This window comes from Tachysurus vachellii, chromosome 4 (assembly GCF_030014155.1).
Source record: "Tachysurus vachellii isolate PV-2020 chromosome 4, HZAU_Pvac_v1, whole genome shotgun sequence".
Classification (NCBI taxonomy): Eukaryota; Metazoa; Chordata; class Actinopteri; order Siluriformes; family Bagridae; genus Tachysurus; species Tachysurus vachellii.
The window spans coordinates 29,163,395-29,181,945 of record NC_083463.1 but is presented as its reverse complement, the minus strand read 5'-3'; the positions used below and the strand labels follow the sequence as shown (position 1 = coordinate 29,181,945).

General features: G+C 39.0%; 1 protein-coding gene across 1 annotated transcript in view; it reads right to left on the bottom strand.

Moving 5' to 3' along the window:
• Window positions 1-18,551, bottom strand: part of LOC132844910 (voltage-dependent T-type calcium channel subunit alpha-1I-like) — a 147,773-nt gene that overhangs the window by 80,093 nt on the left and 49,129 nt on the right. The window contains exons 5-6 of the mRNA XM_060868793.1: window positions 10,806-10,903; window positions 26-185 (exon numbers count right to left, since the gene is read on the bottom strand). Of these exons, the coding sequence (XP_060724776.1) occupies window positions 26-185; window positions 10,806-10,903 (258 nt within the window). The remainder of the gene's footprint in view (window positions 1-25; window positions 186-10,805; window positions 10,904-18,551) is intronic.

The window sequence follows — 18,551 nt, the reverse complement described above, 5'->3', positions numbered from 1 at the left end:
GGTAAAGGTGAAAGGTCAGACTCACAGAGTGAAATTCTTATCAGGATAGCAACGGTTGCGCAGAAGCCCCGCCCACAGCTGTACACCGATGATGCCGAAGATGAAGAAGACGAAGAAGCAGAGCAGGAGCACGTTGCCCAACATGGGTAGGGTGTCCAATAGCAGGTTTACTAAGATTCTCATACCTACACACACACACACACACACACACACAGGTTTATAGGTTGTTATACTCTCCCATAAACATGTTTAGTGTACATTAGGAGATTTTAATTCTTGAGAATCTTGATGTCTTTGTAACATGGTTTAATCTCTAACAATCACGCAAAAAAACAATCCTAAAAATCACTAGTCATTGTGGTTGTGCAAGGACATCTGTCATGAATAACTGGCAGCAGTCGATCTAAATAAATTAAAATCCCTCAGTGACTATGACCATTGTCTCAATGCTGAAAAATGACTCAGGAATTTATCAGCAAACTGGACATAAGGGAAATAAGAAAAGGCTTTTAAGGTGTGGAATATTTTTTTTAATTTTTAATAAATTCTTTTGTTAAAATGCCTTGTACCCTTCATAAAAATCATAAAAAAATGTCCTTCACAAACCATAGGACAGATGTTTTTTTATTTATTTATTTTTTTAATGATAACATTTTATCACCAGAATATAGGTATGTGCCAAAAGTTTTGACACTTGAATCTTAATTTAAAAAAAAAAAAAAGATTTAATTGTATTTCTGTTTTCAAGAAAATTTATTGTTGAATTTAAGCATGTCCTGTTTCCCCAAGGTATAAATCCAGGTTGTAACATGAACATAACATATGCATCCTCTTGTCATCCATCTATTGCCATGGAAACAAACAAGAAATGAGATTCATTACTTTTAACAGCATTAATTAATACCTAAATGAGACCCTGGAATAGATTAAAATGATATATAATAGAATAGAATAGAATAGAATAGAATAGAATAGTTAAAAGTGAGATCCTGAAAAGTTTGCTAATAATTGAATTAAATTCGCTCGATTTATCACTATTTTCTCATTTGTACTGTAAGTCACTTTGCATACAAACCAAGCCACAGAGTTGTGGCTTGTTTCTGGAGTTGTGACGTTTAGCCCAGACCAGAAAATCTACTCCGCTGTATTGCATCAGCTAAGGTATGATTAAGACTGAACCTGAATGAACTTTGGCTGGTGTGTGTGTTTGTCTGTGAGGATGAAGATCAGCTGGTGCTTTCCAGATCCAGATCTATCAGATCTGAGAGCCAAAGCCAGCCTTAATGCCCATAATTCCCATAATGGCTTAATGGCACTTATTCACAGCTGTTTAAAGCAGAGAGGTCAGCCATGTTTATCCTAATGGCACACAGAGCCCATGCCAGAGGCAGGGAGTTAATGACAAGACCAGGAACAAAAATGTTTAAACGTGCCCTCGCGGTCAACCAGAGTACATCACTAATCTGTAAATAAAGCCTGTTTTTGTGAAAATACTCCAGTCTAGCAAAGCCGATTCTACTGCTAGGTGAAGTCATACTTTATATGTTTTGCTTTAATGAAACATAATGAATTTGGATTTGAATTTGAAGTGTAAAGGTCTATGCGCTCCCAAAGGAATTCGACCCTTGGTCATTCTTTCTAACATTTAAATACAAATTCATATACTGTACGGGGCAGAAAAACCTTTATAGACATCCTCCGGAGAGCCGTGTTGATGGGTACGAGCTTCCATGCTGCGAAAGCTTGGTTCCAAAATCAAACATTTTATCCGAGCTGCCAGCTCAACCATCCAAATTCTTTGAATGAATATATAAATAGTATAATATACACAGGTTCAATATTTCCGAATGGATTTTTTTTCATTATCACGATAATATTCTAAACAGTATTCAAGTTAGAAATGTACTGTGAATGCTTGTTAATTTAAACACCTGATGTCTGATGTGTTGTTTTTTTTTTTTTTTTTGCAGATTTGGACCCAAGATTTTTTTTGTAGATTTGGGCCCATGTGACGTCATCACAACCTGTGTTCAACCGAAACCTTCTTCAATTCACGTGCGTCGAAGATTTGAACAGCTATCGTAGAAAATAATTACATATGTGTCTTAAGTGAGGGGGGGCACGGTGGCTTAGTGGTTTGCATGTTTGCCTCACACCTCCAGGGTTGGGGGTTCGATTCCCGCCTCCGCCTTGTGTGTGTGGAGTTTGCATGTTCTCCCCGTGCCTCAGGGGTTTCCTCCGGGTACTCCGGTTTCCTCCCCCGGTCCAAAGACATGCATGGTAGGTTGATTGGCATCTCTGGAAAATTGTCCGTAGTGTGTGAATGAGAGTGTGTGTGTGTGTGTGCCCTGCAATGGGTTGGCACTCCGTCCAGGGTGTATCCTGCCTTGATGCCCGATGACGCCTGAGATCGGCACAGGTTCCTCGTGACCCGAGGTAGTCCGGATAAGCGGTAGAAAATGGGAGTGAGAGTGTCTTAAGTGGTAGAAGATAAAAAGAAAAATCATGTGCTTTTTGCTTTTGCTCATGTAATTTGTCCACAAAATAAATAAATAAGTAAATAAGATTTTAATAAAAAAAAAAAATTCTGGCTAAATAATTAGCATAAGGCTAAATAATTGTTGTGTGAAACACTATGTGGCTCAAGTGGTTAAGGCTCTGGGTTGTTGATTTGTAGAATACAGGTTCAAACCCCAGCACTGACAAAGCTGCCACTGTCGGGCCTTTGAGCAAGACCCTTAACCCTCTTTGCTCCAGGGATGCTGTATTGTGGCTGACTCTGTGCTCTGACCCCAACCTCAGAAGTTGGGATATGTGAAGAAAGAACTTAATCCCTTGCCTGTCCTGTATGCACTCAGCTGACCGCTTCACTCTCAGTTCACATAATAACAAAGCACACCGGCGCACATCACAAGTTTTTTGCTGACCTTGAAAGTAGAAGCTGAACAATAATCCAAAAATGTTGGCTTAAGACCAAACTAATTAGTAATACACTGGTCCAGTACTTATGGTACAATGTGGATAAAATACTTTTACAGTACAGTAATTTTAGGAGAACTGTTACAGGCGACTACAGGACTGAGGAACAGTAATCCCCAAAGGGTGCTAACTAATCTTTTGTAGACTTTTCTTGTTTGAGGGGAAAGTGGATTTAAAGTGAAGCCGTTATACAGTTTGTTCTATAGGAGGCTTATCTTTTCAGCAGAGAGAGAGAGAGAGAGAGAGAGAGAGAGAGAGATAGCTGACTGAATTAAAAACATGGTCTTTTATTGACAAGAAAGAACCCACATAGAGACCGCAGCACAAAGTTCAACATGAATAAGACACGGATAAAAGAAAATGCTAAAGAGATAGAAAAAATTAAATAACATAAATATAAGCATGTCCGCTGCCAATCAGGCGATTACCAGGATGTCAGGGAAGGAGAAAGAGAGAAGTTTTTGAACTAAGAGCAAGGTTTTTGTGCAGAAAATGAAACAGTGAAAAGAATAATTCACATTAATTCAGTGATTGAGTTGAGGAACTTTGTTTGTGTATTTCCAAAGCCATGAAAAAAAAATGAAATTAAAAATGAACTAAATGATGCATATTTATTTATTTCATTTTTTAAAGTATCATCACAGCGCATGGCATTATAGTTAATAGTTATAAAGTCAGGAATTGTTAAGAAATTAAAGGTGGGGTGCACGATGTTTCAAAAATGCTTCAGAAAACTGAGTCGGGCCGACTAACAAAACAAACATGTAGCCAATGAGCAGAAAGGGGCGTGTCTTCTCAATATGCGGCGGAGAGAGTGTTCAGTGCGCATGTCTGACCTCTGCCTCGGGTTCTAGGTGATGAACGTCATCTTTCGCATGAAATGGAGCTAAACCCAACACACAGTACTACAGCACACAGTACTACAAAAACACATTTGACCTGTATTACCATAGTATTACTCATTGAGTTCATTTATTGATAAAAATATCCACTCGGCCAGCTGCCCCAGCAGGTTCCGCCATAATAGTTGCCTTGGTTGCGTATGTATGTGTGGGGCGGAGCTATCAAAACAGGGGTGACACCCATTTCGGTTAGGGGCGTGTTTGTTTTGGTAGTTTCAAATGTCAACATTGGCTTTCAAACATCGTGCACCGCACCTTTAAGGAAAAAAACACAAAGGATGAGATTTTAATTAACGTTCACCTTGTGAGAAATTCCTGGCAGTGATAGACATCTGCACTCTTGGTCATCTCTAGTGATTTACCGACTAGGGCTGAGAGCTTTGTTTATGTGCTAAAAATGACTCCCTTTTTTTAGTCGTCGGTCTCCTGGCTCCACTGTCCGTGCCAATCTGTGAGCAGAAGAATATGTTTCTCAGCCCAGAATGGCTGCTGTCACAAAATTGGCTTTAATTAAATAGCTGATTGCTTTTTTTTTATTTATTTTTTTTTAATAAGCATCTAAATAAAGCCTGGGGAATTACAGCAGCTGGGCTCTGAACCAGCCCAAGACTTTACGGTGCAATAAAACATTACAGGTCAGCACACTGCTGCTGTCTCACTAATCAAAGTTTGCTTTGAAAAGTTTGGGACCAGACTGCAGCCGACCACAAAACCGACCACTATTAATAGGAAAAGCTGGGACTGGGGCGAATTTGTTTTAGTGTTAACGATCAGATTGTTCGCGAGAGACAATGTGGGTTTTGCTGGATTGTAATCTGTGCTTTGTGCTTCAGACCAAATAACCATATTATTTCAGAAGCCTTTTGTTTACTGCTCTAGTTCTCATGTCCATGACCTGAATCACTAAATCATCATTTCTATTAGTTTTTCTTCACACGAATCTTGTTCTATCAGAGCCCTTACTTCTGTGTATAAACTATACAGCCGATTATCTGCATTTCCAGAAATGATTAGTCTTCTACAGCATAATTTGGAATCCATTTATGAAAGTAAAGTTTTGTGTTTTTGCCATTAACAATAATTTGAATCTAAATATAACAGCAAAAGTTATTAAAATACTCGTATGTAGTCATTTCCAAATTTTTTCTTGGCAGTTTATAAAAGACAAAGTGATTATCTGCATTTTCAGACAAATTACTTATTCAATAAATGATTCATAATACAGATAATCAAATGAAAGTGACTCACTGTTCCAGAATGAAAACCACATGATTTTTTTACACTTTATTACACATGAAACACTCAACTGAGTATATATAAAAATCAACAATAATTAGGGTTCAATCGCGAAGCGCTGGAAACCTATTGTTTTTGTTAGGATTTTTATTATTATTATTATTATTATTATTATTATTATTATTATTCCGCCATAGAAACGGTCGTGCAGCCCAAACCGTAAGGCCTAGAGAGCTCAAACTTGGTCAGATGGTAGTACTGACCAAGTAGATGGTAGTCACAGTTACTCAGGGCCAAAATCTCAGCGGAATCGGACAATCTGGGGCGCTTCAGCGCCCCAAAACGCGTTTGTGCCCATAGGTCCAAAAGCCCAATTTTGTGCTGACTCGTAAGGCAAAGTCTCAGAATCTGAATCAGAATGGTCTTTATTGCCAAGTATGTTTTCATACTTCGTTTTGCTTCGCACGAGGATTGTAGACTCACCGACATGACTTTGTTTATTTGTCACTTTGTGTATGTGAAAATCCTCTAAGGCCTTAAACTCCCTAAAGGCCTTAAACGCTTGAACCCGGGAAATGCTGCTTGCAGCTTTAATTATTTATGTATGTGTAGAAATGATTCATTACTGAATGACTCGTTTGCGTGTACATACTGTAAAGCAAATCAGAAACACAGAAATGACTCTTCATTCAATGAATCAAATACAAATGACCCAGTGTTTTAGAATCATATTCACATGACTCATAAAAATACATGAATCACAATCAAATGATTGACAAATGAAAGTGACTCACTGTTCCAGAATGAAAACCACATGACTTTACACTTTATTACACATGAAACACTCAACTGGGTATTTATAAAAATCAAAAGTAAATATTTATGTGTGTTGAAATGATTCATTACTGAATGACTCGTTTGTGTATACATAAAACAAATCTGAATCACAGAAATGACTCTTCATTCTTCATCTAATACAAATGTCTGTGTTTTTGAATCATATTCACATGACTCACGAAAATACATGAATCACAATCATATGATTGTGATAGGAACATTTTTTATTTTTAGCTACATTATTCAACTAAATTTACACCTGAAATTAAAGAAAGAAACGGTATTCTTAATCACTCTCACTCACTCATTTTCTACCGCTTATCCGAACTACCTCGGGTCACGGGGAGCCTGTGCCTATCTCAGGCGTCATCGGGCATCAAGGCAGGATACACCCTGCACGGAGTGCCAACCCATCACAGGGCACACACACACACACACTCATTCACTCACACAATCACACACTACGGACAATTTTCCAGAGATGCCAATCAACCTACCATGCATGTCTTTTGGACCGGGGGAGGAAACCGGAGTACCCGGAGAAAACCCCCGAGGCACGGGGAGAACATGCAAACTCCACACACACAAGGTGGAGGCGGAATCGAACCCCCAACCCTGGAGGTGTGAGGCGAACGTGCTAAACACTATGCCACCGTGCCCCCTGGTATTCTTAATCGTTCAATAAAATAGAAATGAACGCTTTAGGGATTAAAACACACTAACACTGCATTCACTGTATCATTACTGGATTGAATTCATGGAGTAAAGTTACACTCTTTGACACCTATTACAGTGAATGCATTTGAAAATGTTGGATCGTTGTAACCGCAAGAAGCGAATCCACTTGTCGAGTTTCTCCTCCGGTTCCCTAACCCCGTTTTTTAACTCGCTCGTTTCTGAATAAAGAGTATGAATTTCCCTTTGGTGAACCAGACAGCATGTGATCTGATCTGCGCCATCTGCATTCTTGAATAAGCAATCGCAATTGCATCCACCTGCTTCTGGAGTCTGTGTGTTAAACAAACTCCTGGTTTTCAGCCTTCAGTCTAGTTAGTGTGGGTTTACAGGAGAGAGAAAAGAAAAGAGTTGAGTGGGAGAAGAGAAGGTGTGTTATATTTCATCAGGATGTCATACCAGCTGGTACACTATGAACTGGCTAGCAGCATGAATGCGTCTAAGATTAAAAGCCCTCGATATACTGTATGGCTTCATTTTTAGAAATGTCCGTGCCCTCTTTTTCTAATGAATGTTTCTCTGTTAATAGAATTACAGTAAATACGGTATAAACAGCCTCAAAATATCTCCTTCTTAATGCTTGATGATAACAAATAAACCGTATCACGAATCTAAGTGTCAAACATCTATGAGTCATTCTCTGAAAATTCACTACATCTAATTACATACAGTAACACATCCTAGCGTTGCACATTTGACTTCGCTTTATGATTCATTATTGATGCCGTGACCCTGACAGCTTTATATATCGCGAGAGTTTGCTGATGTTTACAATTAAACGAAGACCAAATGCTGTGCACATGACCTTACATAATGAACTTAGCCATTAAGCTACTGTAATTATACCTTGCGAATACAACTGACGTTAAATCGGATAGATGATACGAACATTACATGATGCTCGTATTAATAATGAATGATATTCATATAAGTCATTATAACTCATGAATTATGCATGGATTCTTACTGTTGTAATGGATTACAGGTTGGTATATAATTTATTGGTTTATCGCCACATTCTACTAAACTCTCCACATGTGGCAGAATGCTAAAAGCCTTTTGACATTTTTACTATGTGTAATTGTGTGTTTTGATGGGAGGAGAGGTGTGTGTGTGTGTTGGGGGGGTGCTTTGTGATTGTGCATAGCTACACAACAGCTTCATGACCCGGAAATCATACTTAACAAAAAATTTTATAAATAAAATAGTTCTATATAGTTTTCATTAAAATAAAACATTTTCTAAAATTCAGCTAAAGGTAAGGTGAGAATCCGCTAAATTCAGTATTCGTTATAGCTTTATAACAGTTTGGTTTTTTTGGAACTTTTGATATATTCTTATATCAATATCAATACAATATAACGACCTTCTGCTCTGCACTGACCTTATGCCTTCGACCGTCAAAGCTTCCTCTCGTTAACTATAGCAGAAAATTTGTTTGATACGTCCATCCATCCATCCATCCATCCATTTTCTACCGCTTATCCGGGGCCGGGTCGCGGGGGCAGCAGTCTAAGCATGGACGCCCAGACTTCCCTCTCCCCACACACTTCCTCCAGCTCTTCCGGGGGAATACCGAGGCGTTCCCAGGCCAGCCGAGAGACATAGTCCCTCCAGCGTGTCCTAGGTCTTCCCCGGGGCCTCCTCCCGGTTGGACATGCCCGGAACACCTCCCCAGGGAGGCGTCCAGGAGGCATCCGGAACAGATGCCCGAGCCACCTTAGCTGACTCCTCTCGATGTGGAGGAGCAGCGGCTCTACTCTGAGCTTCTCCCGAGTGACTAAGCTCCTCATTCTATCTCTAAGGGAAGGCCCAGCCACCCTGCGGAGGAAACTCATTTCGGCCACCTGTATCCGGGATCTTGTCCTTTCGGTCATGACCCAAAGCTCATGACCATAGGTGAGGGTAGGAACGTAGATCGACTGGTAAATAGAGAGCTCAGCTCTTCAGCTCCCGCTCCATCCTTCCCTCACTCGTGAACAAGACCCCAAGATACTTAAACTCCTCCACTTGAGGCAGGAGCTCTCCACCAACCAGCAGGGGGCAAGCCCACCATCTAAATTGCCAAATGTTATCATTTGGTAGTAAAAATGATTAAGAAGTGCAGCACAGTACAACACAGGTGATCAATCTGACTACTTAATGTGCGTTTGTGTACAAATTTCCCAACTTGCATTAGCGTCAAAGGCAAGGCCGGCGCGTGTTAGCTATATTAGATTTATTGTTCCATCAATAGCAGTTCATTAGGATTGAATGCACTTTGGCATATGTGTATAGTGAGACAGAGAACAGAGGCAAGAGGAGACCCAGGCAGAAAGAGCTCTAAATCAAATGCGGTTTAACTTCCCGAGTGTGACATTAATTAAGATGCACGTGATGAGTTAAGGAAAAAAAGCCTTTAGATTCTTTATTGAACTCTAATAGCTGGTGCGTCTAAAATAATCTCTTCCGATATTCCGCATTAAAACACTCTCATAGAGAAATCCTGCACTAATTTTATCCCTCAATAATATATCATCTGCCTTCTTTTCTCTTTTCTCTGTCAGTAACATGAACAATCGTATACTTTTTTTTTTCGCCAATTACAGTATATACCTTTGCACCTTTAATTTCTTTGTATTTCCTATTAAACTGATTTTGACATACAAATATCATTAATCTTTACTATTTTTAAATCTCCAAGATTTTCTGATTATATGAAGCTTCTGATTCCATTTCTCTACTGTAAACTGTTGTACATGAACTCAGGTGACGGGACGATCCATAGGTCTCTCAGGTTTATTAACTTATTATTACCCAAACTCACATGATGTAGGATTAAGATGATTCACTGTTCTTATCTAATCATCTTAGAGACTTTAAGCAAATTAAATCGAGGGAAATCATTTCTAAGTGAGAAGGCTCTCGTGTGCCGTACTCCAAGGTCTCGTTTGGATTAATCTGATCTGCGAGATTTTGCGAGTTCTCACTCTCACTCATTTTCTACCGCTTATCCGAACTACCTCGGGTCACGGGGAGCCTGTGCCTATCTCAGGCGTCATCGGGCATCAAGGCAGGATACACCCTGGACGGAGTGCCAACCCATCGCAGGGCACACACACTCTCTCATTCACTCACGCAATCACACACTACGGACAATTTTCCAGAGATGCCAATCAACCTACCATGCATGTCTTTGGACCGGAGGAGGAAACCGGAGTACCCGGAGGAAACCCCCGAGGCACGGGGAGAACATGCAAACTCCACACACACAAGGCGGAGTTGGGAATCGAACCCCCAACCCTGGAGGTGTGAGGCGAACGTGCTAACCACTAAGCCACCGTGCCCCCGATTTTGCGAGTTAAACAAGAAATATCATTACTTCCTGTTTAGTTTTGATGCTTTTATTACTGTACCCTTGAAATTTCCCTGGTAAATTGTGCATGCGTTTGAGTCATTGAAGAACTATACATTTCATATAACTGAATTTTTTTCTAGTTTTTAGAGACAAATAAAAACCCTGATCATTTAGCGTTTGAGATTTTCAAGTGTTGTGCTTAAAAAAAAGCAGTAAATTAATAAATTAATATGACCTGGTACATTTTTGTTAATATGTTGCTTTGTAGTGCAATCTTTTTACAAAATACTGGTTCCTGTGTCCTTGGATAAAATAACAAAACTGAGTGCCTGTAATGTCGAACAATTTTATTAGGCCGCTCATCCATGAAGTACATTTTAATCTACTTTATTATCTTCTGTGGGCCTTTGAGTTCCAATGGTCTTTGCAAAAAACATGATTTTTTTTCTGTGTTAAACCATTTGGATGTGTTGAATTGGAAATATTTTTGTTTTGGCTCATCGTCTTGTTGAAAGCGTTATATATAGCCAAGCTTTCACTTCTTGGCAAAAGCAAACAGATCTTGTGCTGAACTCTCTTGGTTCGTAGTAGAGCTCATGAACCACCCAAGCAAGAAAACAAAATGATCTTGTTTTTTTTTTTTTTTTTACAATAAAGTATACTGACAAAAGTAAGTGGTCTGGGAAAATGAGCATATGAGCATATTTTCTCCACCATCAGAATAAAAAAAGAAAGCCATAATAGATAAATGCCATGTTGGAACATATTGGAGAACTTACTTGGGACTCTGTTGATGGCTTTCAGTGGTCGTAGAACCCTGACTGTCCTGATGGCTGTAAAATTGATGTTCTGAAGGTCCAGAGAGTATTCCACAACCCTGAAGAGAAAAACAGTTTAGTGATAAAAACTGATGTGCACAAGAACGATACAAAATACACAGCTTGGTTCGTGGTGTTCTTAGTGTTAAAAAATCTTGCACATACTGTATCAAGAGCTAAACAACTTAGTATTTAATTCTATTCAATACAAACACCTGCTTATTCATGCAAATATTCAATCAGCCAATCAGAGATCAGCGGCACAATGTATAGATAAAGTAGATATAGGTCACTTTAGTTAAGGTTCACATCAGAACAGGGAAAGATGTGATTGTAGTGACTTTCAGTGGGTCCGAGTCCTCCTGGAAGGGTCATATTTACCTGTTGGGAAGTTATGGAGGTTCTTCCATCTTTTAACTAGAATAAAATATATATATATTTTTTGCTTTTTAATTTTTTTAATTGTGTCACTTTAAATTTTATTGATACATATTAAATTGTAATCAAACCATTTCTTTCCTATTGGTGCTTAACAGCTTTTTTTTTTTAATAAGAACTTGTTAAATATATACCAACCACACAACCGAAAATAAAATGAAATCACCTTCTGAGATAAGAAAACGTTCAATTACAATAAATTTACCATTAGCAAGAGATTGCATCCATTGACACTATAACGTTTTCTTTTGGAAAAAAATTCCCGCTTGTAATTTCGACATTGTGGGGCGAATCATGTGCATTCGACCTGTAAGTCCTACCTTTCCGGTGTGTGACCTGAACACACCTATTTCGCCATGACGCGGTTTTGTTGACACACTGAATATTTTGAGTGATCTTCACACACAACAATGTTGAACAGGGGGAAAAAAATCCAAACTGCTAGAAAATAATCACTCTTCACAACCCCGGTGACCTGAAAAGCATCTCAGAATGCACAACATGTTGAAGCCAATGAACAGAAATCTACAGTAGAGCTACAATGAGGGGAAAAGGCTCGTTGAAATTTGTACTGTACATCTAGAGATGGGATAAAGATTGAAAGCTATTTAGGTAGCTAAGAAAAATAATAAGGATGAACCTAGCACCTATTATTGCTACGTTGTGCAAACGTGTGTGACGTACGAAATTCTTTCGTATGTGAATGTATACCAGAGAAGAAGTCTACAAGAAGTTCTAGGTGCTGAATAAAAAGTGTGAAAATGCCCTGAAGTGTGAAAACTGAAATGAGTCCACAGTGTATCTGGATGTCATATAACCTGCCTTGTACTTTCTAACATGTTCATATGTTGTGCCAAGTGTGCAGCACACACACACACACACAAAGTCATCACTATAAACATCATTTGTCATGCGGTTAATATTGCATGACGTGCCATACAGTATATCCACACAGCACAGCAGCGTGTACTGTACAATCTACTTTCCCAGCATTCCTTTGAAGACAGCATAATGCATCTTTAATCTAGAATCCGGTTCATTTTCACCTCTAGCGATGCACCAAATATAGCATCCTGTGGAAAAAAAAAAGAAAGAAAAAAGAAGCAGATACGAAACAAATAACTCAAAGCCAGAGGATTTGGAGAAAGGTGCTTGACTCTGCTAGTTCAGGTGCAAATACAAGCCTCAAAGGAATTGCTATCCATTTGAACCATAACAAGGTACATTTCACAGCAATTCCACATATACTCTAGTGATCATTAGGGACCGGGGTTCCAGTAAAAAAAGCATGAGTGTGTGTGTGAGTGTGAGTGTGAGTGTATCCGGCAGGTAAATTCAGTCAGACAGGTGAGTCTGCTGCCCCAGACCTGCTGCAGGCCTTCTGAGATTGCGTTCACACTGTGCCATTCAAAACCACCAAGAGAGCCACTGTCCAATCCAATCTGTGTGTGCTCCTTGACACTGCATTTATATAACTAGGTGCTGGCAAACACACAGCGCTAGACTGCTGTTTCTCCTTCGAATGGTGGCATAAATATTTGATTTGATGCTCAGGCCTGACTTTGAACTGCTGGAGGTTTTCAGGAACTCACAGCGGAGAGAAGACTGCTGCTGACTTTCTTCTCTGCCTTCGTTCACTGTAGGTATGAGCAGCGCAGTGCTTCTGGAGGTTGGGGAAAAGAAAAGAAAAAAAAAACACTGACGATGAGTCAACCGCCGCGCTGACAGATGCGGCTTGCGTTACGAGCTGCGGCTTGTGACTTTCGCTAATCGGGTAATTACTACAGCTTTGTTCCACACTAAGTGTAAATATTTTAAGGAAGAGCTCCTAAGCAGCAACGGTCATTTGCATTTTATAGTGTGTTACATTCTTCTGTATTTCACAACGGCTCAGAAGTGTTCATCTCGGGCCGAGGTTACGGCTAAGGATAGGGATTTCGGGTGTAGAAAACTGGATAGGAGCAAATGGATGTGTAAAATTGAAAATCTATTGAATTTCATACAATTCAAAATTTACAAAGTTTGTATAGAAAACACAAACCCTACAAAACCTATAAGCATTTACACACAATAAAAAAAGCCCCAGTGATTGTATCTCTTTATGCTAATTAGACTGTTAATCGTATACTTTTTTTAATTATCATTATCACTTTATTTTTTTTTCCAAATTAAAGGTGGAGTGCCCAATGTTTGAAAAATGCTTCAGAAAACTGAGTCGGGCCAACAAACAAAACAAACGTGTAGCCACGTTTGCGCATGTCTGACATTAGCCGAAAGAGATTGAAACATTGACGTGGCAGATACCTGCCGTTACCTCTGCCTCGGGTTCCAAGTGTTGAACGTCGTCTTCCACGTGAAACGGAGCTAAACCTTTCACGGTACAACACACAGTACTACAAAAACACATTTGTATTACCATAGTATTACTCATTGAGTTCATATATTGATAAAAATATCCCCTCGGCCAGCTGCCCCAACAGGTTCCGCCATTATAGTTGCCTGGGTTACGTATGTATGTGTGGGGCGGAGCTATCAAAACAGGGGTGACACCCATTTGGGTTAGGGGCGTGTTTGTTTTGGTGATTTCAAATGTCAACATTGGCTTTCAAACATCGTACACCCCATCTTTAATCAATTTGTATAAAAAGTTATAAAAGTTAGTTAGCGTTAGCACCTGGTGATTATAACGGAAATGAAAGGAAATGCAACCGTAATTAAAAATACTATATTATAATAATATTATACAAAGATTAATATAATACAAAAGTTCAAGATTGATATTAGACTTATATTTAAATGTGTTTGTATTTATCCCTAATGAACAAGTCTGAGGTGACTGTGGTGAGGAAAAACTCCCTTAGATGGAAGAGGAAGAAACCTTGAGAGGAACCAGACTCAAAAGTGAACCTCATCCTCATTTGGGTGACACTGGAGGGTGTGATTATAAATATACAATCTGACAATCGTGTTCTGATGAGGAGGTTGTTGTCCTCAAAGACCAATGGAGTTGGCATCTTCTCTTTGAATTTTTTTGTTCTTTTAAAAAGGAAATGAGAAAAGAAAGCTCAAAGTTTGCAGTTGTTTTGAATCGTGTATCATGTATCCATCTAACGAACTGCACTTTGCTGATAAAGTATTGGGCTGGATGGAGTGAAAGTGATTCCAAATTGGAAATCATGATGTTTGAGAAATTTAGAATGTTAGAGCAAAAAATTACCGAAACACAATTTTTGGGTAAACACCTAGTAAGGTGTTAGGAAGTTCTTCGCTCCTCCTATAAAAGCTAAAAGCTAAAAACACATCGCTGTAAGGTTTCACCTTCTTATTTGGAATTAATTAATATCTTACTAATATGCAGATTTTTATGGATTGTTATGCGCTATCAAGCTCAACAGCACCACCAGTGGTCATAAGAGAAAATACACAGAATGGTATGAAGTAAAGACTGGGGCTGATTTCTTTCTAGGTCAGAGAGTAGATATATTCAGTGGTGGTCATGTGAGGTGACTGTGAAGTGAAACGACCCCTAGATATGATGTGCTATTATTTTTTTGACTGCTTAGTCAGTGTATCCATTTTTCCAATAATGACATTTATTTGAACTAAAAGATTAATGAATGATTAAAACTAAAAGATTAATGAATGAATGAAATAAAGGAGAAATTGGGGGCATTGAAGCCTTTAGAATCACCACATACAGTATACATTACAGCCCAGTGGAATTCTTTCCTTCGCATATCCCAACTGAGGAGCTCAGGGTCATGGAGCTGGGGCAGCTATGATACAGCTGGGTCGAAGGGTATCGAACCCGATCCTCTGATCAACCACCACCACCACGGCCACTAATCAGACATTGTCTAATTGATATATAACAGAGGTGTCTAATCTTATACCCGGAAATAAGGTTTTCATTCTAACCTGAGTCTACAGGAAGCTCATTAAACAGGTAGGATCAGATGTACCTTAAAAACCTGCACATAGCCCGGCGCTTTCCAGATAAGATCAGACACCCCGATATATAGACAAGTAAGTTTTGTTAAGGTATATTAATTTTTTCGTTTATTGTGTTTGGTATTCAGAGGAAAAACACCAGTAAAAACGCCTGGAACAGCCTGGAACATTCCGGGTAAGTGGCACTGACAGGCAACAATTCCAGACCTGAGGGATGTGCACCCCGAGATCAAATCCCCGCGCTGGCAGGGGTTGTTGGGAGCGAGCCTGCAGCAGGAGAGATACCAGTGCCACTGCCCTTGAGCGAAGTTCTTAATCCGTAACTGCTACAGAGATAACCACATGCTTTTTCGCCAACTTCATTTCTTGCATGAGGAAGGGAGGTGGAATAAGCAATGACTAAAAAAAATCTTATAGTAATATTGTGAGTGATAAATGTTCAATATTCTTCTATTTGCATTGAGAGCAGACGTTGGAAATACTGTATACACATGTTTTTGTAGTTGCATGAGATTCAAACCCACATGAGCTTCCAAAACATGCAAACATCAGTGCAGTCAGTGTCATCAAATGTAAACTCGGTAGATTTAGAGGTCATTAGACTGCAAGTTGTCACAAACGCTCATTTAAAAAGTTGTTTGTCATTAGATAGATAGATAGATAGATAGATAGATAGATAGATAGATAGATAGATAGATAGATAGATAGATATACAAAGAAATAGACAGAAAATAGAGATAGACAGAAAGACTGATAGAGACAGACAGACAGACAGACAGACAGACAGACAGATAGATAGATAGATAGATAGATAGATAGATAGATAGATAGATAGATAGATAGATAGATAGATAGATAGACAGACAGACAGACAGGAAGACAGAGAGACAACAGGGAGAGGCAGACAGAGACATATAGACAGACAGACAGACAGATAGATAGATAGATAGATAGATAGATAGATAGATAGATAGATAGATAGATAGATAGATAGATAGATAGATAGACAAAGAAATAGACAGAAAATAGAGATAGACAGAAAGTCTGATAGAGAGAGACAGAGACAGACAGACAGACAGATAGATAGATAGATAGATAGATAGATAGATAGATAGATAGATAGATAGATAGATAGATAGATACCGTAGATAGATACCGTAGATAGATAGATAGATAGATAGATAGATAGATAGATAGATAGATAGATAGATAGAGGCAGAGTTAGAAAGACAGACTCAGACAGACAGACAGACAGACAGACAGACAGACAGACAGGTAGGTAGACAGACAGACAGACAGACAGACAGACAGACAAACAGACAGACAGGCAGATAGATAGATAGATAGATAGATAGATAGATAGATAGATAGATAGATAGATAGATAGATAGATAGATAGACAATCATTGTACAACGCATGTCTTTTGACTGGAGGAGGAAACCGAGGCGAGAATCAAACCCTAACCCGTAGGTGTAAAGTAAACAGAGATAGTTTAGTGCTAAGAAAGTGTTCTCATTAAAGAAATGTTCTTTCATTATCACTTGAAGTCAAAGTCAGTTAAATGACAATTGGAAAAATTGCAAACTACCTTCAGGTAAAATGTGTGTGTGTAGCGAGAACTCACAATGGACCTGAGTACACAGTGGCTATATGAATCAATACCAAACAAATTAGATCCAAAGCACACAAAACATTGTTCACAGTTAGACATCAGATTCACCCTCAAATAAACACTCCAAACAATTACAGCAATCATCCTGAGGAACACGAGAATAACGAATATCCAATTAGAAACAAACAGGAGCGGTGGAAGAAGCATTCCTGCTCAAATCCATCACCTGCAGATCTCTGAAACCAAGCAAGTTTACTACAGCGTTTTAAATGGAGACCTTTAGAAAACATCCAAATGTAAAATCAATTAATGAATTAATTAATTAATTATTAGTTAATTATTTAATTATTTTATTACATTAATTCATTTATTTTATTTCAACAACACACCATTTTGTTCCTGCAGCTTTACAATGCATGTGTTTTTTTTTTTTTTTTGTTGTTGTTTTTTTTTTACCATTATTATTTATTCATGTAACTTTAATAAGTGCTTTATACTAGTCCTGGTTGTGGTGGATATCTGGTGCTTATCCTGCAAAAACAGCCCAGGGCAGGAAAATAAGTACTGTATTTTTTTATTTATATTTATTTATTTATTGTATTTTTATTTATTGTATTGCATTAAAAAACTACCAAAAAAAGAGATGAAAACTGGATAGCTCGTCATGTATAGTTCTTCTTCTTTCAGCTTTTCCTTTCAGGGGTCGCCACAGCGAATCATCTCTCTCCACCTATCCCTATCTTCTGCATCCTCAACACTTGGACCCACTAGCTTCATATCCTCATTAATTACATCCATACTGTATACCTCCTCTTTGGCCTTCCTCTTTGCCTCCTGCCTGGCAACTCCATGTCCAACATTCTCCTACCAATATACTCACTCTCCCTTCTCTGAACATGTCCAAACCATCTTAATCTGGCCTCCCTAACTTTGTCCCCCAAACGTCCAACATGAGCTGTCCCTCTGATGTACTCGTCCCTAATCCTGTCCAATCTTGTCACTCCCAAAGAGAACCTCAACATCTTCAGCTCGGCTACCTCTAGCTCTGGCTCCTGTCTCCGTCATGTATGGTTCATAAGTTTTTTAATTAACTGTAGAACGTAAACCATGTATTCAGTAGACGGTTTCTGATCTTCTGATACATGTTTTTCGACGCTGCCTTCCGGATCCACGGAATCCCATCAGTGCGCTTTTCAGAAGATTTGCGACTACGCTACACGTACAACACTTGTACGATAACAGACACCAGAAACCTCGCTTGGTCGTTTGTTAGAAGGGTGAGACAATCTCTGTTTATTTATTTATTTATTTATTTATTTATTTTAACCAAGCATATTTCGTTGTAAGCATAAACACACGCACACACCGACATGAAGCCTGATATCAATTAAATTCATCCATCTGTTCCAGTCCTCGCGCTTTAAGTGCGCATGCTGCCAGCTCACACAGCACGCCTCTAAAACCTGCCAGCAGAAAACACAGCTCGAGAGGAGCTTCTTGCAGACGTATAAAACATCATCCACCCACACAGACACGCTGACGCAGGCGGGGACGCATATGCACGTGTTGGAGCACAAGCGCACGCGAACACACACACACACACACACGGTTTGTATCTGTATCTCTATTTTTCTATAAGAGTACACAAAAAACCTTCTATCTACTGTATCTCTTTCACTCAACATCACCATCTGAATTAAAAATA